Here is a 25,595-nt window from a genome sequence, read left to right as displayed (position 1 = left end):
AATGTAGCCATATGATTGGATTGTACGCTAGCGAATACAACCAATCAGAGCTCTCGACAGAAAGACTGGAAACATTATGGCTTATCAAAAAATTTTCGAGGCGTCTGATAGGCAGTAATTTCAAGAGTGCAATCCAATGAAATCACTGCATTTAAAAACTTCGGTGATACAAGAAATGTGACTAATTGTGTCAAGGTATAAGAACAAAAGTCGTAATAGCTCGACATAGTGAATATGATAAAAAGTATATTCACATAAACTTGTTGCTAGTGGTTACGACAAAAAGCACTATGTTAACCATGCTTATCTCCTACCCTAGTCAGAACTTACAGAAGTTCAACTGCCTCAAATCAAAATTTACAAACATTTACAATAAAAAATAACCATCTTTGGCAGTTAATTATTATGAATAATTTTAATCCTATATTACAAACAAGCAACATTTTATAACAGTATTAGAACACAAGGAATTTTTAAAGACCAAATGAAAAATAAATTTATTTAAACTTTCCTTAATACTTGACTTAGACTAATCTTGTTTTCAGTTTAAGCCAGTTTAAATATTCAATAATTAATTAAAATTTTCTCTTAATATTTGACTTAGACTAATCATGTTTTCAGTTTAAGCCAGTTTAAATATTCAATAATCAAATTAAACTTTGTTTTAATACTTGACTTAGACTAATCATGTTTTCAGTTTAAGCCAGTTTAAATATTCAATAATCAAATTAAACTTTGTTTTAATACTTGACTTAGACTAATCTTGTTTTCAGTTTAAGCCAGTTTAAATATTCAATAATCAAATTAAACTTTGTTTTAATACTTGACTTAGACTAATCATGTTTTCAGTTTAAGCCAGTTTAAATATTCAATAATCAAATTAAACTTTGTTTTAATACTTGACTTAGACTAATCTTGTTTTCAGTTTAAGCCAGTTTAAATATTCAATAATTGATTTAAACTTTCTCTTAATACTTGTCATAGACTAATCTTGTTTTCAGTTTAAGCCATTTTAAATATTCAATAATTGATTTAAACTTTCTCTTAGGCCAGTCCAAATTTTCAGTATTTGAATTTTGCAATGAGCAAATTTCTGAAATTCACATCAATGCATAACAAAATATTCGCAGGCAAAAGTAATTTTCTACAGAAGTATAATTCGTGAATTTATTTTTCATTTTTAATCAAAAGTCAACATCCAACATGTTCATAATTTGAACTTGCCGTCACTCTAAAACAAGTGCAATAACTCTCACAAAAATAAACATTCAACAATAATGCCTGACAATCATACTTTTGTGAGGTTTAGATTAATAAGTGCAGAATACAAACCAAAGACTAAGAACCACATGAAGCAAAATCAAAAAACAGAATTAATACAGAAAATATTCATATTTTACATTTCTGGTGTAATATTAGCTTCACAAAATAACAAGTTTAGTTGTAATAACAAGATATCTATTTACAATATATACATGTCTATTTACAATAACAGATTCATAACAACCCAACAGAAAATATGTGTCATAAAGCTGCAAATATGAATATGGTGTTTAAATGAAACAAGCACTGTAGCCTATTATTTTATTATGTTTTAAAAACCACTTCCAAAGCACAATAATAATCAAAAAGTAATGATGCTTTAATTCAAGACCTACCAGGGTACAAAATATTATGCAAAAATTTAACATTAAAGGGATTGTAAAGAGGTTTTCTAAAAAAATTTTATGTATATCGGGGACACTGTTAGAATCAATTTGTACCATTCCAATTTTCAAACGAATATTTTTGATTATTGACATCATCAAACAGTGAGTGTTAATGGAATTGTAGGAACCAAAGATATCAGATTAAAATATTAGAATGGTGCAAATCAATAAAAAGACACATAAAAAATTAAAATCTCTCCAAATCTAAAGAATACAATTCCTATTTCATTTTAATTCATTTTTTCACTCTACTTTTTCTACAGAAAATCTAAAAAAAACCATTTTAATAGCTGCCTTAAAAAATACTCAATAGAAATAATCTCACAAGAGGAAAATTAATGGACAAAAGTACCCCAAAAACTAGTCAGGATGCTGTGAAACAAAGTCGTCTTTTCTCTCAAGGAACCAAGACCACATGACATCATCACTTGTCATAATTCCTGCAAGTGCAATTTAAAAGATAATTCTGCCATTCCTTTGACCACACAATATTTGAATGGAATCACAAGCAACCTTTTTAGACTTAGTACATCCCAACACAATTTCTAAGAAATCTTCAAAGTGCTGAATTTTATGGGAAAATTTTTCAAAAGAAACAGTTCTTTGGCTTTCTGTAGCTATTTCTTGCAAGTAAAGATAGCCTGTTGTAGAGAATATATTCAGAGTTTGAAGGTAACCCATAAAAAATCAATTCATAAGTGCAGAATAACAAAAAAATAAACAATAACAAAATAACAGCAGTATAATTAATGATTCCTCATGGCACATTTCATAACAAACTAATCTAGAGTTGTTTAACAGTATTTATATACATCCCGGATACCAAACCCTAGTAGAGTCTACTACTATTTGAGGTAGTGTGTTTCTACAAATCAGTTTTGACACACTTTTGTGAATTTCAGAAAATATCATGGGATGACTACGATTGGAACTCAGGGTTGACTCGAAGTTTTCAAGACACAACCAAACTCTAATATTTACTTGTGTGACGTTATTAGACCCAGTTAGAACTTGGGTCTGACCCTTGCTATTTGGGGAGTTGAACACAAGTTAACATGACAGAAAGCAACGCCAATACATGTATATGGTTCAAAATTGCCACCATATTGCCTGAGCTCGATCGACATGTTCACTGAAGAGAGATAGATAGTCTAGGGGTTCAATTGACGTCACCCTTAGAAGTGGAGCACAGTGTTCTAGTTCATCTGTGATGTCCCAGACCCCATTTTGAACATGGAAAGTTTCAAACTAAACCACAAATTTGGATTTTAAATAAATAATGCGTAAAAAATTCTTAAAGAATATATGCAAAAAATGTCCATGATGATGTCGGTAGATTACGCATGTATGTGTCCATCACAAGCAAAATTTAAAAAAAAGATTTGTTAGATCATCAGACTTGCTTTGAAATTATGAAAATCTATAGAGATCATACCATGTCAATCCATTATTAACTAGAGTAAAACTATAATTCAAAAGTATATATTAAAATATAATTAATATTATAATCATTATATAAACCGGTAGAATAATCACAGAATATCATCATTAAAACTAATAATTTACCTCACATACACAGCCAAGGTAAGAGATAGCACTTTTTATGCATATCATGCCAGGGGGAGCTCAGGTTGACCTTGCAAATGGCAGAAACAGAGAGCAGAATATATACTTATTGGAGTATTTAACCAAGTCACTCATCAGCAACCATTCCAGCCAAAATATATCTTATTTAGCTCCACAAAATGAATTGTCCATGAAATTTTGGTGTTATAAGTTGCTAATTGAGTCACTGCCTTAAGATATAAAACTCTTCCAGCCAAAATAATCATCATAAATACGTAACATAGGCTATGATTGAATAATCAACTACATTTTTGTTATTCCAGATGATTTCAGAGCAATACATGCCAAAACCATTTTGAATAATGATGTTATGGTACTGACCATATCTAAATCATAACTTGCTAAATTCTAATATTGCAATGCGAATAAAGAGTAATATGAGTGAGAATTATGAAAAGCCACATTAAATGCAGTGTGCATTGATTTGAATATCACGTCATGTAATTAATCACATAAATCTCATAGGAGTTCAAGCTGGTACTTTTACCTCCCTTAATACTTTATTATTTCTTAATCTCGTTGCCACGGCAGCCACTAGTGCTGCCCCCTTACCGCTTCCATCATGGGATAAAGCCAGCTTAAACTGAAAAAGAAAATTTCATTGTTATTAAAATTCAAGTAGTAAAATGATCAGAAATGGCAATGATGCCTAAAAGTCACAGATTTGTTCTGCCATTTTGAGCTGTTCATCATTCAAATTAAAACAAATAAGACTTCAAAATTAAGATCAGAAAGCATTGGATATGTATTAATCATTTCTGAAATTCCATAGGTCAACTGAAGGCCTATTCTCAAACAGTTTGCAGTTTTGTTCACGAATTCCTTACAAATAAACATGGCTCCTACATACCTTCTGGCCAGGTTTGATGAGTTCCTGTATTTTAAGGCACATGAGATTATGAAAACGTGGATGAAATCTATAGAGTGAACCATCAACAGCTATTGTCATTTCTTTACGACCAATTTTAGTGATGAGTGTAGCCAGACCTATAAACAAGACGTCAAAATTTGGAATGATCAGGAAAAATTTGATTAAAAAGTATTGAATTTAAACCCTAAAAGGCTTGGCAAAATGTCTCATCGTTCTTGACTATCTGTATAAGACAAACAAGGTAGAGAAAAGTAAGACATAAAACATGAATGCATTTCTGATTTGAAAAAAAAAACAATTTGAAAATCATGAACAGCTTGAAGTCTTCATGCCTTCAAAACAAGTGGGTTGCAAACTAAGAATGCAGAAGATACATGTTATTAGAGAAAGAACAACAAAACAAGTTAGCAACTCAATTAACCTAATGCTGTTGGCTGCCAGAAATTGTACATGTTGTCCGTCTGCTACTGTATCCAATCATTCATCATGAACTAAATATAAAACAACATGTAATAATAGCATAAATAAACTCTAAGATAGAACTCACCTGCCGCGGCCAGAAATGCAGCACGTGCGGAAACAAGAGTGCAAACATATTTAACAATCTTACAGTCTTCTGAGGTGAAATTTTCTACACCTAATTCTTCTAACACTTGTTTGGTATTGGCAAAAAATTCATCATGATCACTGAAAAGGTAAAATCAATGCATGAGGTTAGTTAACAATCAAAGTTCAAATCAGATCAATTCAAAAAATGAAATTAATGGAGTTTTATGCTCTACTCTTCTGCACCTAATTGGGCTAATAAAGATGGGCAATGCCATGCAGTGTGCAATGGCAGCAGCATTGGCCTACTCTGTTTCGATTTCCCAATGGCAACAGATCTTAACCGAGCACAGTCTGTAGCACACAGGCCTCAGTTTTATGTCCCATATAAAGGACTAGATAAATACTCACCTTTCTATTTCAGAAACATATTTAGTGTAAAATCTTCCTCGTTCATATAAAGCACATTCCCGATCTGCTCCTTGTAACAACAATCCTTCATATGTCAATCTTTCTAATACTAATCTTACTATCTCACCCATATACATACCAGATATCATCTTTTCTAATCTAAAATATAATACACTTCTGTTATCAATTTTTGCGCCAATTTTTTTTTGTGAGAATAAATATAAAATTTGCATCAAAATACGAATTTCTAATCAAGGCATAACAGGGCAAGGCCAATTCTATAGCTCTCTCTCCGCAGTCTAAAGATCAAAAGTTACGGAAAGTTATTCTTTTTTTTATTCTATCGAACTAAAAAGCTGTTGGTTTTTTTTAGATAGAAATATTATAATTAAGATGCAAAATCTAGCATTTAATTTTTTATTTTTCACAATTCCATTAGAGCTTATTTTAAGCTTCTAATAATACATATGTTTGTTATCTTTCTGTTATTCAATAAAAAAAAATACAAATGAGAAAAACGTTACTTACATTTGTTTACCAGGATTAATACTGTATGTATCTAATTCTAAATCATATTCTGTACGTATGAAGTCTAAACAACCATTATCACCAAATGCTCCCCATTCTGTATTAATAATCACCTGCAAAATACAATGATCACAAAATGTAAATTTTGTATCACGAAATGTAAGATACAGTGAATACAATTGTAAAATACAATGATCACCCAGAGTGAACTCCAATTGTAAAAAATACTAGAAGATCACCAGTAATAAAATACAATAATCCAAAGATCACCAATACTACAATACAATAAGATCACCTATAATAAAATACTAGGATTATCATATTACTTTTAATGATCACCAATTGTAAAATACAATGATCACCAATTGTAAAATGCAATGATCACCAATTATAAAATACAATGATCACCAATTGTAAAATGCAATGATCACCAATTGTAAAATGCAATGATCACCAATTGTAAAATACAATGATCACCAATTGTGAAATGCAATGATCATCAATTGTAAATTGCAATGATCATCAATTGTAAAATACAATGATCACCAATTGTGAAATGCAATGATCATCAATTGTGAAATGCAATGATCATCAATTGTAAAATACAAGGATCACCAATTGTGAAATGCAATGATCACCAATTGTAAAATACAATGATCACCAATTGTAAAATACAATGATCACCAATTGTAAAATGCAATGATCATCAATTGTAAAATGCAATGATCACCAATTGTAAAATACAATGATCACCAATTGTAAAATACAATGATCACCAATTGTAAAATGCAATGATCATCAATTGTAAAATGCAATGATCACCAATTGTAAAATACAATGATCATCAATTGTAAAATGCAATGATCATCAATTCATCAATTGTAAAATGCAATGAATCACCAATTGTAAAATGCAATGAATCACCAATTGTAAAATGCAATGAATCACCAATTGTAAAAGCAATGATCAACAATTATTGTAAATTATAATCAGTGAGTCACAGGCTATTTCAATTGATATATCACATTAGTTAGACGACCAATTAATTAGAGGGCAGCAAAAAACCTTGAAACGTGGCAAAAAAGATTTTTGTTACTAGCTGACCTTTTCACCCACGATATGTTGTGGATTTACGATTGCAACCAGGAAATTAAACAATTTATTGTGAACTGAAAATTTAGCTAACATCTTATAGCTTAAAAATAATCAAATTTTCAGGAGCCGAGGTTGGAATGAGTTATTTTATGGTTCCTTTGTGTCAAGTTTTGATTGAATATTTTGGATAGAGGACCCCATATTCCACACATGTTCTACAATTTGAGACAGTTATGAATATATTCAACTATATATAAAATATTATTCAAGCTAATCTAATCTGTAATAGTGTTCAATATTCAAAGTCAAAATTTGAGCCTTCAAATGAGATTTCTGTACATTTTCAGTACTTCTAAAGACTATTTACATATATTCAATACCCAATCAACACAAGAAAATGTAATATCTGTCCTTTTAAACTTCAGGTTAGTCATTAATTAAGTAGTAAGTTTATATACTAGTATAGGTGTATGGTATTTCTATTGGTGGATATACTATATAACAAGTTACACATGGGTACTAGCTACCATTGACCTACTCATAACCCACAATACTACAGTGACATATTATTATGAAATCATGACCTTGACCTTTAAGGTAATAAAGATATCAAATCAGATATAGACTAAAGAATAACTTTTGGCGTCTTTCTATCATGTTATGATGGCTTTACCTGAAACTCATTTTATTCCTAAAGATTGAAATAGTTTGGTTCTAACTGGACATCATGCAAATTTGAATTGTTGAGAATTAAAGCTGGTAACTAACTGCTCTGGTGAGAACTAGACATGGTGACCAAGGAGGGCTGGACATTTTGACCAACTGTTTGATACAAACTGGACATGGCGACTAACTATTTTGGTCAGGATTGGTCAAGGAAGCCAATTATTTTGATGAAGACTGGACATGTCAACCATTTATTTTGATGAAGACTGGACATGTCAACCAATTGTTTTGATAATTCAACATAGCAACCAATTCTGTTGGTGAGAACTGGATAGGGCGACCAATTTTCTGACGCGATTTGAACTGGCAGTGACTTGATATTGGTGAACTTGACCTATTGAACTTGACCTGACGCACTTAAATAATTTTTGTTATTTTGAATTCATTCATTTGTTATTCATATCATTTATCATGTTGTTGAAATAATTTGAAGTGTTGATAGTTTTATCTGTTGTTAATTTGTATTAATATCATCACAAGACCACCTCATTACAGCTATCATAGACTTTAACTATGTCATCAGGTTGTCATCTGATATCTTATTGACCAATCAATGATCACCATTTCATTTGTTGCCTCAATTGATCTGTGCTCAATCTTCCAAAACAAATTCCCTCACTCTTATTCGATTTTTAGATCAATTTCATTATATTATGTAAACGTTATTTTCTTTTTCCAATAATCCATTTCACACTCATTTGATGTGTGGATTGAGAAGCAAGAATTTTCATGTCATCCTCTCTTACCTGCATCACTGACAGGTGGAAACTGGGTTGAAAAATCCAAGATATTATCTCGACCTATGCCGGGATTGAACCCTGGACCTTCAAGTTAACAAGCAAATGTCATCACTTTTCCAATATCTAACATGCTAAGATGCACTCTAGATCCAAATTTGTCAAAAAATCAATTTTGTTGGATAAAAACGGCAGAAAGACATGACTGACTGGTTTCCTTCAAGGACAAAAAATTCAAATTTCTTATGCCATGACCTGTGCTTTCAAGAGAACAAATAAAATACCAGCTAACAAGACTATGAAAGATATTAAACGCCAATAACTTAAAATAGCCAAGAGTAACACATGTTTACTTCTCACAACCTAACAAATCAATAGGCTGCAATATAGGGTTGAAACAGACGTCAAAATATTATGATCATTGATCATAGGTTGGAACCCTGCCAGAATTTACGTAACAACCACAAGTGATTGAGAAAACCTCGTAAATTAGTACCATAATTATGAATTTGGTCAATTTGAAATATGTAAATAATGTAAATATCACAAAGTTTGAAAAAATACGAAACTATTTGCTTGTATTGCATCATTCTATCAGCTAAAAACATTAAAGTTGGATATCTTCCAATAGTTTGTGTGTCAATTAATGTAGAATTGCCAATACAAAACTGATCTTTATATATAGATTGGTAGAATCTGACCTTGAGATGCCTTCAAACAATCAACAATATAATCCTAGCTTATTATTAGGTATTCAGTATTCAAGAATCTATATTTCCTAATTATTAAAATCAATCGTACATGTATATGATATGAAAAGTAATTGCGGGATTTGTTTTTTTCTGAATTAATGAAGTCAATTTCAAGCCCAGTTGAAGGGTTGTGCACTTGATATCACTCTGCAATTGGATTCATAATCGCTAATTTGATTTTAATCGTTTTGAAGAATGTTGTTCACACAGTTATTTTCAGACATGAAAAGTCCTTGAAGACAACAGTTAAAAATTATGATATTTATCAAATTTTATTTAATCGCTTGTTTCTATTCTGCACTTCTTCACCTCAAAATTGCTCATTTGAGACCAAAAAATGTATGTATGTATTCAAGACAGTTAAAAACCAGTAAAATATTCAACATTATATATCTTTTGTAGAAGACAAGGTGATATTCACCTGAAGGTTATTTTCAGCAGACGTCAAGAAAAGTCAAGTTATTTATAGCTCCTTTCTTTTGTAAATGTTTTGAATGATTCATAGACATAATTTATACTTTTCATCGCAATATTAGCAAACTCTTTTGAGCCATATTCTATAAGATTATTGGTGAACGCGAGCGCGTCTTAGGTTTTATATACATATTATGTACCTATGCATTTTACATTCAATCCACTTTCATTTCATGTAGGTCTACATTACATAAGGATATGATACTAAAAGGGGAGAGGTTTGCAATCCGTTTGACCAATTGTACCTTAGTCTCAGAAACGGAAATTTTGAAGCTAAGCTAATCAGTAATAGTGTTCACATCTCACCGTCGGAATTTTAAGTCTTCAAATCCATGTGTGTTCAGAATTATCCACATTTGAAAGTTAAAATGATAACTCGTCTTTTCTTAAGACACTGCCATATAGAAAAGTCATATATAGAAATTAGAAAAGAAATTCCTAGTTTGGGGTATTTTGGAAAGAATTATGGGGTTTTTCGTACATCTCTAGTTCTTCTGAAAACTATTTCCATGTATTCAACCCTCAAATAAACCTCCCAAAACTGGCAAACATTTTTGAACTATTGTTCTTTGCCAAATGGTTGTCAAAATTCTGCAATGATATATCTTCGTAATGCACATAAAAGTACAATCAAGCGTAAGACACATACACACCAATCATTTTGGGCACAAAGACTGTATGACAACATTTCTAGGTTCTCTTTAATCATGAGCTCCATTATTTTGCTTGAGCTATTATCTTGCTTGACTCCATTATCTTGCTTGAGCTTCATTATCTTGCTTGAGCTCAATTGTCTTTCTTGAGCTCCATTATCTTGCATAAACTGCATTTTCTTGAGCTCCATTGTCTTGCTTGAGCTCCATTGTCTTACTTGAGCTCCATTGACTTGCTTCAGCTCCATTGACTTGCTTCAGCTCCATTGACTTGCTTGAGCTCCATTTTCTTATGAGCTCCATTATCTTGCTCAAGCTCCATTATCTTGCTTGAGCTCCATTGTCTTGCTTGATCTCCACTATCTTAGAGCTCCATTATCTTGCTCAAGCTCCATTGTCTTGCTTGAGCTCCATTGTCTAGCTTGAGCTCCATTGTCTTGCTTGAGCTCCATTAAGCTCCATTGTCTAGCTTGAGCTCCATTGTCTTGCTTGAGCTCCATTATCTTGCTTGAGCTCCATTATCTTGCTTTTAAGTCCCTGTTCAAAGACTTCAGCTCTAGTAAAAAAAGCATTGTAGCAGGAGTCATAAACAAGGTATGGTATGCTTAAGTTTCTGAAACACCTGATGCCACATTACAAAGTTCTTTTGTCAAAAATGCATCCCTTTCAGAGAGTCTATACAAGATTTTACAATTTCTTTATGTTATGTAGTTACATGTATATGTATATGTAAATATTTTAGTGCACAGAAGTTAGCCTATTTAACATTGAACATTAAATATAAATATTTCAATTTGATTGAACAACAATCTGTATTGTCGAAGTCAAGGTCACTAGGACACTGATAATAATGACACAGTAGCCTAACAATATGTATAAACAGTAGGATTTGACATTTATCGTTTTAGTCATGCCTGTAGGTATATGTTTTATGATATGACAATAGGATAGAACAGACAAAGAAAAATTATCAGGAACTATCAAGAGCCAAGAGTACCCCCTGGCACCATCAGACTTAAACAAAGTTTCCCTCTTAATTGGGTGCTTCAAATACATAGTAGACTATACAAAATACTGAAACTATCAGGAATCAAAGGGTGTTCTACCATACCTGTTTGAAACCCATAGTTCAGACCAACAGTTCCCATATACATAGTAGACTATACTGAAACTATCAGGAATCAAAGGGTGTCCTACCAAGCCTGTTTGAAACTCATAGTTGAGACCAACAGTTCCCATATACAAAGTAGACAATACAAAATACTGAAACTATCAGGAACCAAAGGGTGTCCTACCAAGCCTGTTTGAAACTCATAGTTGAGACCAACAGTTCCCATATACATAGTAGACTATACTGAAACTATCAGGAATCAAAGGGTGAACTACCAAGCCTGTTTGAAACCCATACTTCAGACCAACAGTTCCCATATACAAAGTAGACTATACAAAATACTGAAACTATCAGGAATCAAAGGGAACCCTACCAAGCCTGTTTGAAACCCATACTTCAGACCAACAGTTCCTATATACAAAGTAGACAATACAAAATACTGAAACTATCAGGAATCAAAGGGTGTCCTACCAAGCCTGTTTGAAACCCATAATTCAGACCAACAGTTCCCATATACATAGTAGACTATACAAAATACTGAAACTATCAGGAATCAAAGGGTGTCCTACCAAGCCTGTTTGAAACCCATACTTCAGACCAACAGTTCCCATATACAAAGTAGACTATACAAAATACTGAAACTATCAGGAATCAAAGGGAACCCTACCAAGCCTGTTTGAAACCCATACTTCAGACCAACAGTTCCTATATACAAAGTAGACAATACAAAATACTGAAACTATCAGGAATCAAAGGGTGTCCTACCAAGCCTGTTTGAAACCCATAATTCAGACCAACAGTTCCCATATACATAGTAGACTATACAAAATACTGAAACTATCAGGAATCAAAGGGTGTCCTACCAAGCCTGTTTGAAACCCATACTTCAGACCAACAGTTCCCATATACAAAGTAGACAAGACAAAATACTGAAACTATCAGGAATCAAAGGGTGTCTTACCAAGCCTGTTTAAAACTCATAGTTGAGACCAACAGTTCCTATATACATAGTAGACTATACAAAATACTGAAACTATCAGGAATCAAAGGGTGTCCTACCAAGCCTGTTTGAAACCCATACTTCAGACCAACAGTTCCCATATACAAAGTAGACAATACAAAATACTGAAACTATCAGGAATCAAAGGGTGTCCTACCAAGCCTGTTTGAAACCCAAACTTAAGACTTGTGCCCAAGTAGATAATGGTATAGAAGAACATATTAATAACTAAACCATTAGAGACAAATGCATGTATAATATACATATAACATGCATGATAAATCAAGAAAGATAAAAACTGTCAGTTATAGATTGTTATGATATACAATATCTTGCTACATGTATATATAAAAACTCCAGTCTTGTATTGTATATTATGTCATATTTATGGGTAATGGTATTCAAAAGAGCATTTAAGATGATCATGAACCAAGTGTGTGATAAAGGGATCAGTTTTCATGTGCAAGGTCACAAAATTTTCTATGTAATAAAAAATTCCTGTTCAAAAAATGTTTTCAGAACATAATTCTATTAATATCTAATCCACATGGCATGGCATAACATCACAAAAAATGTTCAGAAATTTGTTTAAAATACATTTTGTTCAGAGAATTCAAATATATTTGTGAATATCTTTGGACATTTCTTTTTTAGAAATATTTACAAGGAAAATACTTTGGCCAAACCACTTAATTCAAATCTTTCTCAGATTATAAATGTCCATTTACAGTCGAGTGAATGGAATAATGATGATAATTATTCAAAGTCATCAGACTTAAATGACAACTGAAATTAGAGTCAACCATGATCATTAGTTGGACATGAACCAACAAATGAAATCAAGATTTCAAAGCACTTAGGGAATGAGCTATAGTCTATCTATTTGGAATGAATTGCTTCTCAAGATACTTCAAAAAAGGTGAAATTAACTATGTTATAACCCAATGCAATCTAAGCTAATCTAATCAGATACAGTAGATCAAATATTCTCCCTAAATGCAAACAAGTGGTTGCCTAGCAAGATACGCCCACTTTCCTGATACATTTTCAGTATATCAAGGGCAGTCACCTATCTGTGTCAAATCATACCAAAAATTTAATTTGTGCAAGATATTGTTGATTTAAACAAACAAACATTATTTATTAAAATTCTGACATAAACTGTCACCTCTATCACCAACAATTTTGATGAGTTTTTACTAAGTCAAGGGCAATAACTCAAATTCCATTGATTAAAAAATTGTCAAATTCAATCTTGACTAAGATCTCATCATTATAAATGATCATATCAAATTTCATTTAAATAGGTTGAAACGACGGACGGACGGACGGACAGACAGGGGCTACAACAATATACGACCACATTATAATGTGGCGATTCCAAAAAGAAAAAACAGGCAACAATAACCAATCACAGAAGACTTTTTGATGGGATCACCAATACCACTAGTAATACAGCAATTCATTTGATGTATACTGAACTTGGTGTAAAACTTTTTTGACGAAACGTTGGGTATTAATGGATGGTATTTGATGTCAAGTTTTATTATTTTTTACACATTATAATGTGGGCGTATAAAAATTGTTTGATTGTCTGGCCATGACCCTTTGTACATGTTGTATCTTAAATATTACAATAGAATATTCTATATACTGTATGTAATACTGTTTTTTAGATGTATATTTGTTAGCAATGATAGAACATTGACATCTAGTCTACAGACAGCATGACAATATCTTTCTCAGTACAGAAAGGCTAAACTGTAATTAGTATAACAGAATAACATGTTTTTTGTAAGATTTATACTAGCGCTGCACCATGAATTTGGTTCTATCCAGTTCTATCTAAATAACTTCTAGTTATTTCTTATTTGGTTATAACCAGAAGTTATCCAAAAATATACCTCCAGAGGTGGATTTCGTCTGGATATGATCCAGATAACATCCTTAACTCTTTGAACCCTGAGTGTAAATGAAATATAACGTCATATACCCTGAACTCCAAGTAATAAAAGTAAAAGCGTATGATGTTAAAATTGTATGATGTCACTTAGTAACGGCCGGTATACCGTCTGCTCGGGTATATATTGCGTTAGTGTTGAAAGGGTTAAAGAAAATCAATGTTTTGGCAAAATTTAAAAAACAACACTTTTCTTTCTTTAAAAACAACATAATCAGATGAATTATATATGTATATAACTGTTAAAAGTTCTTCTGCTTTTGTGATTGTAGTTTGGTTGTTTTTTGTTTCTTTTGTATTATATGTTGTGTTCCATTGAAGGGCAAAATTGTAAAAAAGCCAGACCTAATTTTCACCCTAATAAAGATTTTATTATTATTATTATTATTAGTGTGAAACCATACAAGATAAAAATATCACTTTGGGTATCATGTGAATGAACGCCTCAAAATAGCGTCTCAAATTGCACTGGATTTATATTACAAGAAAAGATTTTGAAACGTACATGAATTGTGTAAAATGGTATTGGGTTTATGTTCATATATAAAATTGTTTAGTCTTGTGACATGATGTGTTATTAAAATAAACAGTTATTAAAAATAACTTTATTGAGCAGTGCGAAAATGGCTATCCAAATAGGCTTTCAGTGCAAACGCATATCAAACCGATTTTTCTATGTGGTAAAAACCAAATTCATTAGTCCAGTTGCAGTGCAAAATGAGCAATAAATTTTTATTTTATTTAAATGATATGTTTGTAATATTATCGTGTTCACATGTGATATTAAGTCAACTATTAGATTTTCATAAGAAAACTTAAAAATATGGTCCAAGATGAAATTACAAACTTTCATTATTATGCTGTATATACGATAGTTTTAGGGTTCAGTTATCGGGCATAGTGGCATATAAATACCAGTAAATAACTTGTAAGAATTGAATTTGCTAACTATGTATTGTAGGAGTCATCTGTTTTTTGTCACATTTTTATTCAGATTTGTCATCTGATTATTATTTCGAGAATTCTAACACATGACACAAGGCAATTAGAGAATAGGTGAGAAATTGATACAAAAGAAATGAAATGAATGGGGTTTTACTTCTTACTTTTCTGCACCTTGTGCGGGCTACACCATGCAGGGTGCAATGAGGGAAATTTTGCCAGGACAGCGACATTAGCCTGCTCTTTTTGGATTTCCAACTGTCGAGTGATCCTTAACATGCACAGTCTGTAGCACACGGGGCCTCGGTTTATTGTCCCATCCAAACGACTAGACACTTTTTCCATGTCAGCCCCTCTTACCTACATCACTGACAGAGGGAAGAAATTGATACATACTATAAATAATTATGATGTTATTTTAGTTTCATAAAGAATTTTCATTAAATGTCACAAAATGTCTGTAGATAATTGCTCATTAAGATACCAAGAACATGAAAGTTTACTTTTATCTTTAGGGTAATGTAGAATAAGCTGTTATTTAAACTCAGAATTTGGGCCTCTTACATCTATGTAGGTTGAGAAAACTTATACAATTAGTAGACTCTATTCCAGCCTCTGATAGCTATTTGGATAGGATGTAGGCTGGTGTAGAGACAGAAAAAAAGGCCTTGTTAAATGGGAACTTTCTGCATCTCTGAAGGAGGTACAGGGGTTTTAAACCTACTTAGATATCTTGAATCTGCAAAACCCAGATATATTTGGAAAGATGAATGTTTTTGTAGTTCAGTCATACCATCATTTTCTCCCTACACCATCTATGTCATGTCTGCAGTTCCATCATTTAAAACAGCGTGCGCAGCCAAAAGTTCAAAGGTCACGTGATACCAAAAAAACTTTACGGTGATGTCCAACACTAATTTACAATCATCGGAAAGGTACTTTAATATTATGTTACAAAAAACACATCTTCGGATTTGTGGAAAATCCCCATTTAACAGGGCCTTTTTTTTTCTGACTCTACTCCAACCAACATATGTCAAAATATCCATACAATGAGATGCTCTAATGTCACTTAAACAGAGAGGTTTGGAAGTGTATATTCACCTTATATGTAACAAGGAACCAAATACATTTATACCGTGTTATTTTTGTAACAATCTCAAGGCAACAAAAATCACATAATACTTATGGTTTAAGGGTAAATATCTTACAGACCACAAGTAAAAATCAAACAGATAAAATAATAACACAATCAAAGAAGTTGAACTGTCTTACCTGTTGTGGATGATCATCACCTGGGGCTTCCCACAATCCAACATTATCTAAATTCTCCATATAACATGCGTTACAACCTGTACCTGAAAATTTAATCAATTTGGAGATGTATTCAATTCTGTTTCTAGAAAATCACAAACTTACTGGAAAATTTGGCTCTGAAACATCCCACAATTCCTCACATGGAGTCTGTCAGACCATGAATGGCATGTGGAGACTCACACAGAAAAAACATGGTAATAACTGCTCTAAAAGATATAAAACTTACCTAAAATGAGGCCAATTTCACAGTTCCTGTCACTATGGGCAGCAGACATCAATGTTCCTACAGCATCATTGACTATAGCCAATATTTCGACATCACAGTTCTGAAAAATAAAATAAACACAAAATATTCAGATGGTGTCTCAAATGGAGGTGCTAACACTAATAGATCTTACTGATAATCACTAACAATAAGTACTACAATACATATTTCTCATATGGTCCATAAAAGTCTTCAAAATGTATAGAAAAATCTCGTTTTGACTTAAGGCTAATTTCTAGTCCATTTTAAAAATATCAAAAATATTTGGATGTCTTTATTACTATGGAAAATGCAAAACACTGTAAGTTTTGTTTACATAAATGCAAATTTTAACAATAACTTGTAATGTCTTGAATATTAATGCATTTTTAGCAATAAATTTGGATATTATTGACATCAGATCTATGTGGAATGGTTATTAAGGTAATTTTTTTACAAAATATGCCAAGACTTGAACCCATCTGGTGTAACAGACTTTGTACTGAGCCTAGTTACCATAAATAGACATGGAAGCAGCTCAATGTGGCAAGAACTAGTTCTAAATAGGTTTATATTGATTTTATACTTCCGCTAAATGTAACATCATTCTATTTATACAAAGACATAATCACGGTAGATAATCTAAATGAAGTAGAACACTTAACACAATTAAAGTTTTTTTAAGTGATACAGTCCTCTAATTATTGCTTAAGTTAACTAAAAAAATTATCCAGATTTCAAGAAATACAGAAGTATGATTGGATAATAAAACAAAATTCAAAATAAATTTTAGTGATTGGCCAAGGAAACTGTTAAATCATCCTTAGTTGACCAATCAGATGATGAAAACATCTTAATTAATTCATCCTTAGTTAGTTTTCAAAAATAAGACACAGATCTCTTGAATAAAAGTTAACACGTTTGTTAACAACCCTAGGTCTAAAACATTATTAACTGTTTAATAAAGAGGCATAACCAGAGTTTATTTTCAATTTTGTTCATGTTTGTCCTTGTAACTGCACAATTAGACATTCAGTCGTGCATGATAATCTACCGATAATAACAAAGATTTTCTGAAAAGACGTCTATGTTATATAGGCCTATTATAGACCTCGTAGATTGATGGTAAAAATTACTATGAAGACTTCAAGGTTTCGTTTTTTTGTAAAAGTAAGGCTACCTTAAAATTGTAAAAGCGAAAGTAGAATCTACTGGGTGTTATAAGAAGTGTGTCACTGGACTTAAAATACACATTATCGGGTGAAATAAGATCAAATTACCATCTTAATGGGGAGATTAATAAATCAGGCAATGATAAAATTATTATGTGATGAGATTAACGCATGTTACCAACAATCAAGATACAAGTAATGATAGATATTTTGTTGATTTATGGTAGAGAATTTGGACATTGAAAACGGTAGGCCCCGTGAAAATTTGATCAGGAAAAAAACCAAAAATCGGTAGAATCGGGTATCCAGTCAGTGAAGATGTAGACAACATACAAAAGCGGTAGAAACCCGACAACATCGGTAGATTACACATGTATGTACACAACTGACAAGAAACTTAAGAAAAAGAAAAATAATGACAGTTATTTGGTTGAGCCTTCCCCAACATGTAATTTAAGGTAAAAGGCTAGATTTTAGAAAAAAACGAAGGATCATGCAGCATTCTAGATCCAAGGTATGAAAATCAGAAGTGAATGTTAAATATGGAGAATCCATATCCTGTTTTACAATAATCAGCATAGTTTACATGTAATTAATGCATATCAGTTCAGAAGTGCACTTATCATACGATAAACAGACGTCATTAAGTTTCTGTACACTTGTAACAGCTTTCAAACAATAAATAATGATCTAACATTAAGTAATCAAGAAATATTTTATTAGATATAGAGTCAATGTGACATTGTGTTTTTTTGTATTTTTCCATTCAATGTCAATAACATTTCAAATATTCACAGCTGTCTCATTATTATTTCACTTTTTCTCTAGACGATTTGGTAGACATGAACACTCAGCTGTTGTTTTGATGGCAAGTTTGACCAGACAATAGATTTTCGTCTACTTGATTAAGCGTTTTTCTAAAATTGTAAAGAGTTTTTCTAAAATTCTTATGTGTATCCTGGACACTGATAGCATCAATTTGCACTAATCAAATTTTCAATCAGATGTCTATGGTCCCTGCAATTCCATTAAGTGTTTTATGATGTCACTAATTGAGATGAAGCCTATTTTGCGAAAAATGATGTCATCTAACACTTAATATAAACATAACCACAGACTTCCGAAAATTGAAATAATACAAATTGATGCTATCAGTGTCCAGGATACACATAAAAATATTAGAAAACCTCCTTACAATACCTATTATGATTATGAGTGATAATGACTTATTCAAGGCCTTTAACGTGCCGATCGAGATCAGAACCAACAGCCACCATTCGCTCGACTGATTGAATGACGTAATGTAAAGAACTAACGCTATAACCGACTATGTTATAGAACCTCACAAAAGGATGTAAACATAAAAGAAGACTTACAGTTCTACGCTTTAAGGCTTCATGTAACAAGTGACAGATATTTTCTCCTACAACACCTTCACAACGGAAACCTTTTGTCCATTTTGACAGACGGGCAGCAGCTAAATCTTCTTGTTTACAAGGGAAGGAGAATGTAAAACCTAATGGTAATTTCTGACCCTGTATATTATGATCTTTGATAAATTTACCAATACAATCTGCTATATGATCAAATAACTGAAAAATAACAAAAGTAAAAGAGAGATTTTACATGCTCTGTTCCATTAATTCGCGTTTATTGTTTGGCAAAAAAGAAAGAGTCCCGCAATGGAAAAAATGATGCAGTTCTTTGCTATAGGAGCTAGAAATTCGTAATACAAAATGATATGTTCTATAATCACATTTATCAAAACTTACACAAGTCAAAAAGCTCATGATAAATTCTTTCACTTTAAATGACTGACAAGGGAATCAGTTACATCCAATATAGAACTTTTAAATGTGAGAATTATGTAAATTTTGAAATTGACATTAAAGTTTTTAATGGCGAAAAATCTATCATGCAATATATCGTAATAAACTTACTTGTATTCCTGTGCCTAACATAATTCTCTGAGGTATTAAATATGTTTTACTTTCAATTTCTACATCACTACCATGTAATTTGACCAGCAATACTCGAAAATTAGTTCCACCCAAATCAAGCGCTAAAAACTCTCCTTTTTCTGAAAAACAAGAAAATGGGGCTCAACAACATAAAGGAATCAACCTCAATACAATTTTGAAACAGAAGTTTTAGTAATTGAGAAATTTCTAGAAAGTGAGGTAAAAATAGTACTTTTTTTTTTTTTTAATTATAGAAGCTAGCACATTTTTAAAAAAAACATATAAGAGAAGAAATTTATAATGTCATTGTCATTAATAGTCTCCTTGCATGAAATAGTCTTAATTTCAATATTTTTGTAATATGGCATATTATAATAAAAAGTTCAACTATTATTTCATGCAACAGTTAGTTTACCTCTTTCTTACAGACATAGTACAAAAACATAGTGCAAAAATGTCATTAAAATTGTCAAGAAAATTGAATGGCACCACATGCAATAATACAATTTCCATTCTTAAATTGCTTCAACTTCTTGTACTAGTCAATTCCACCCCACCCCAAATTAAAATAAGGTTTGTTTTAGTTCCGTTTAATAAAAATGTAAACAACATGTATGGTAATATATACTAAACAGATACCTGATCCATCTGGTAATGATCGTACAAATGTCGGAAACATTTTAATGTCTGCCGCATGGTTGGTGTGTTTGGTAAGTCCAGCATTCATTTCACTGTTTAACAGGTTCATGACCCGTTTGTAGGTCAAGGTAGAAAGTTTAAAACCCTTCACGAAGGCTTCAATCTGAAAAAATATAAGAATGGTATTTCTAGAACATTCATATATTTATGAATTTATAACATGGGATTTGGTCGATTAGGACCAGAAATCCTGTTTTGATTGAGGACAAGAAATCTGGTTCGGATTGAGGTCTAGAAATCCTGTTTGCTTTTTGGACAAGAAATCCTGTTTGCTTTTTGGACAAGAAATCTTGTTTGGTTTGATGACAAGAAATCCGGTTTGGTTTGAGGACAAGAAATCTGGTTTGGTTTGAGGACAATAAATCTTGTTTGAATTGAGGACAAGAAATCTGGTTTGATGTCAGGACATGGAATCAGGTTTGGTTTGAGGACATGGAATCAGGTTTGATGTCAGGACATGGAATCAGGTTTGGTTTGAAGACATTGAATCAGGTTTGGTTTGAGGACATAGAATCTGGTTGATTTCAGGGCAAGAAATCTTTTTTGAATTGAGGACAAGAAATCTTGTTTGAATTGAGGACAAGAAATCTTGATTGAAATGAGGACAAGAAATCTTGTTTGAATTGAGGACAAGATATCTTGTTTGAATTGAGGACATGGAAACTGGTTTGATGTCAGGACATGGAATCAGGTTTGATGTCAGGACATGGAATCAGGTTTTATGTCAGGATACGGAATCAGGTTTGGTTTGAGGGCATGGAATCAGGTTTGGTTTGAGGACATGGAATCAGGTTTGATGTCAGGATATGGAATCAGGTTTGGTTTGAGGACATGGAATCAGGTTTGATGTCAGGACATGGAATCAGGTTTGATGTCAGGACATGGAATCAGGTTTGGTTTGAGGACATGGAATCAGGTTTGATGTCAGGACATGAAATCAGGTTTTGTTTGAGGACATGGAATCTGATTTCTGATATTTAACAAAATTTTATATAACCCATATACCCTAGTATTAATCACCCAAAACAACATAGAACTTTAATAAAAACAATTGCCATCTTGACAATTCCCGCCAAAAATATCAAGTGGCCTGTATAATATGGATATACTATAATTTAAACTTCAATGGCATTTAGATTACCAGCGTATAAAACATGACTTATATACAAACATGCAACTATATTAGTAGAGAATAAGATCGGAGTACATAAATCACATGTCTATCACGTATACACTCTCTAACTCTTAATATTAACAACGCAATTTTCTCTCTAATCAATTAACATGGAAATGTGATTCAGCCTATAGAATATTCTATACTGAATGAGAGAAATACTGATGTTTCCATATTTAGATCATTACCTTGGAATCAAAATAACTTATTGCAACACTTAATACCCTTATTAAAGATGGAATGCCACTGTTTCTTTCAATGTTGGTTGAAATCTAAAATAACCACTGATATTGAAGCAAATTTGATATCACAAAAGTTGCTTAAAGTTTCATGTTTCAAAGATAAATGGAACTTTAAAGCATGACTTAAAGTATGTATAATATCAGAAAAAGCAAATATTTCGGAAAAAGACCAGAGATATTTTATGATAATAATAACGCATAGAAATATAGCCATAGAAAATTCATTCATTTAAAATTTAACAAAACTCCTGTAAATATATTTGGTTTGAGGCAATGTTGATTTTTATTGTGCAAAAGTTCTAATGTAAGACATATTAGTAAGAATTCAATAAAGAGGGGATATCTACTTGTAATATTTTCATATTTAGCTCGAAAAACTTTATGTCTTCTTGAAACTTTATGTATCTTCAACATCAACAAGTAATGTTTTCACAAGAGCAGTAAACCAACTTGAAATTTAGTCAATTCTGCTGCTCCATTCCTATGTTATTGTAGGACTTCGTCATGTTATCTCATTTGGTTCCAATAAAGTTTGAAGTACTTGCGATGTTACAGTTTCTTTATTACAAGATATAGGTAAGCTTGTGGTTGGCAATATAATAGGAGTTAATTAACATAGCTTATTTCTGATGTAAACAAGGGTCTGTGAGAGCAACATAATGTTTGTTTCACACTATCAAAATAACGATAATAAAACGGCTGTTTTCTTACATTATTGCAGACAAACTAAATGTCAATTTATGAAATGTGTTATGGATGGCTGATATAGAGATCTTGATACTGATAAACAGACACTTATTATCTGCTGGGAAAAATAGGGGACCTCAAGCTAGTGCTTTTGAAAGTCGTCTGAGGTCACACCCACCATTTAATCAATTCTTAATGTGACAAGGTTGTCATTGAATGAAAACACAATAAGTAACTTTATTTATAGTATCAACGTTGGCACAGCTCTAGTGAAATATAACTACATTATACAGGGAGAGTTTTTATTGGCACAATATATTCCTGGTATTCTGATATTTGATTACCTCTACAGACCACCAAGAACTGATAATCCAAAATATTTGGTGCTATAGATATAAACCTATGATAATTATTTAACCTAAGATTGAACTCTCTTTTCATGAAGGCAAAAAAATCGACCAAATGGCCAAGAGCTAAAATTTTCATTCTCTTATCTCATTCTACATTTAATAAACCGAATTAAGAAAATTATGAAGCCCAAAAACTGTGAAACTGTCTGATTTTCTTTAGTGGGTAAAACATCTTATTCTTAAATTATTAAATATCTTAATTAACCTTGAAATGTAAAATATCAAAAATATTGAACCTTGAAAATTCAAATCATCCTGATATAAAAAAAAATACGTTTGATTAATTTCAGTCATTCAGATATATATTTACGTGTAATTTATGAACAAAATAGACAAGATTTTATTTCTTTTCCAGACATATATTTTTTGAAAAGAAGTAATCTGTAAACAAGTCTGTTTTCTTTATGGCTTGAATATAGGTGGGTGGTAGATTAAACACAAAACGCATTTAGTAAATCCTGAATAATAATATTATGGTCCAAAGGTCGTTTTTTAATAACAGTCTATAGTTGATATCAATAAATTGATTTCTATTTCATACTATATTGTTATTTATTCTTCTAAAATATCAAAAATTGATTCAATACAGTTAGGTATTTCATTGGCTGTTAAATCGCAGTGGAAAATTTGTAAAAAACTGGGCCAATGTGGCATTTTACATTAATGAAATAACATACATAATGCTTATTATCAAGATGAGCAATTGCATGCAAATTTAGCATGTTTACTTCAAGACTTCTTCTTTGCCTTTATTTACTACAGCTTTCAGCTTTTTTTAAGTGGACATTAAAGGGATAGATGCACCATTTATTTGACCAATCAGTAATAGTGTCCACAGCTCACAGTTGAAACTTGAGCCTTCAAATCCATGTGAGTCGTCTTTTCTTGAGACACTGCCATATATAAACATCTATTAAATAGGAAAGGAAATTCCTAGTTTGAGATATTTTTTAAGAAATTATTCAATATTTGTACATTTCTAGTACTTCTGAAGACTATTTACATATATTCAGGAATCAAATCCACTAAAAATGGCGCACCTGTCCCTTTAAGGCAATTGGATTCTAAATGTAATATATGTATAATAAATTGCGTATCAGCATTTGTGTGTCCTATTCCCAAAGATATGCTTGATATTTGTACAATATATCGTATGATTAACTAATTAGGTGTCTAACCTAGACAACATCCTATTTGACAATGTCATACTGTATGATGCAATGTAGAAATGGTGTTTAGATTAGTAGCTATAAATAGAACATGTTTACAACCGTTAACAATATACCACACAGTAGATTAACTGACAAAAAATGTCTGACATAGAGAAGAGAATAAGATCAAAATTTCAGGCTCTTTGGCCAAAACATTTGTATTTGAAAAATACCAGATTTACATCATATGAACACATTCAATTTCAGGAAGAAAAGCTATTTGCAGAATTAGGTTTTTCTATTAATTTGAATTTTAGGTTTCTTTTTTTGGTTTAAGTAAGTATTTACATGAATCCACAAATCAACAAAAATCAATACTAGAACAGATAACTAGAACAGTTTAAAGTCGAAAAAAAAAATTCCTGACAGATCTTGGACTCGTAAGGTCCAGGCCACGTATTCTCGAAATGATTTTATCGCTAGGATATCTTAAAAACTGTCATAGAAGTTATGACCCTATGATATCCTAGCGCTCTGTTGTTTCGAGAATACACAGCCAGGCCACACATTGTCTCTAAACGATCTTAATGCTAGGATGTCCTAGAATCAATGTTAGTAGTTATGACCCTAGGTATCCCAGCACTCTCTTGTTTGAGAATACATAGCCAGGCCACACATTGTCTCGAAACGATCTTAAAGCTAGGATGTCCTAGAATCAATGTTAGTAGTTATGACCCTAGGTATCCCAGCACTCTCTTGTTTCGAGAATACACAGCCAGGCCACATTTTCTTGAAACGATCTTAAAGCTAGGATGTCCTAGAATCAATGTTAGTAGTTATGACCCTAGGTATCCCAGCACTCTCTTGTTTCGAGAATACCCAGCCAGGCCACACATCGTCTCGAAACGATGTTAATGCTAGGATGTCCTAGAATCAATGTTAGTAGTTATGACCCTAGGTATCCCAGCACTCTCTTGTTTTGAGAATACATAGCCAGGCCACATTTTCTCGAAACGATCTTAAAGCTAGGATGTCCTAGAATCAATGTTAGTAGTTATGACCCTAGGTATCCCAGCACTCTCTTGTTTCGAGAATACAAGCCAGGCCACATTTTCTTGAAACGATCTTAAAGCTAGGATGTCCTAGAATCAATGTTAGTAGTTATGACCCTAGGTATCCCAGCACTCTCTTGTTTGGAGAATACACAGCCAGGCCACATTTTCTTGAAACGATCTTAAAGCTAGGATGTCCTAGAATCAATGTTAGTAGTTATGACCCTAGGTATCCCAGCACTCTCTTGTTTGGAGAATACACAGCCAGGCCACACATTGTCTTGAAACGATCTTAAAGCTAGGATGTCCTAGAATCAATGTTAGTAGTTATGACCCTAGGTATCC

The 25,595-nt window shown here is 32.1% G+C and overlaps 1 protein-coding gene across 1 annotated transcript; it reads right to left on the bottom strand.

The window, feature by feature from the left end:
• Positions 1–3,804: 3,804 nt before the first annotated feature.
• On the bottom strand, positions 3,805–20,643 carry LOTGIDRAFT_124707 (hypothetical protein; the record flags this gene model as incomplete). Its single annotated transcript, XM_009061340.1, has 10 exons — positions 3,805–3,918; positions 4,186–4,322; positions 4,754–4,893; positions 5,164–5,322; positions 5,692–5,804; positions 16,417–16,499; positions 16,685–16,784; positions 19,251–19,466; positions 19,815–19,954; positions 20,475–20,643. Coding segments are annotated over 10 exons (1,371 nt in total), but the record flags the coding sequence as incomplete, so codon positions are not given.
• Between the last annotated feature and the right edge of the window lie 4,952 nt (positions 20,644–25,595).

Source organism: Lottia gigantea (assembly GCF_000327385.1).
Source record: "Lottia gigantea unplaced genomic scaffold LOTGIsca_47, whole genome shotgun sequence".
Classification (NCBI taxonomy): Eukaryota; Metazoa; Mollusca; class Gastropoda; family Lottiidae; genus Lottia; species Lottia gigantea.
Note: the sequence above shows the minus strand (reverse complement) of the source record. Positions and strands in the feature narration are given on the sequence as shown.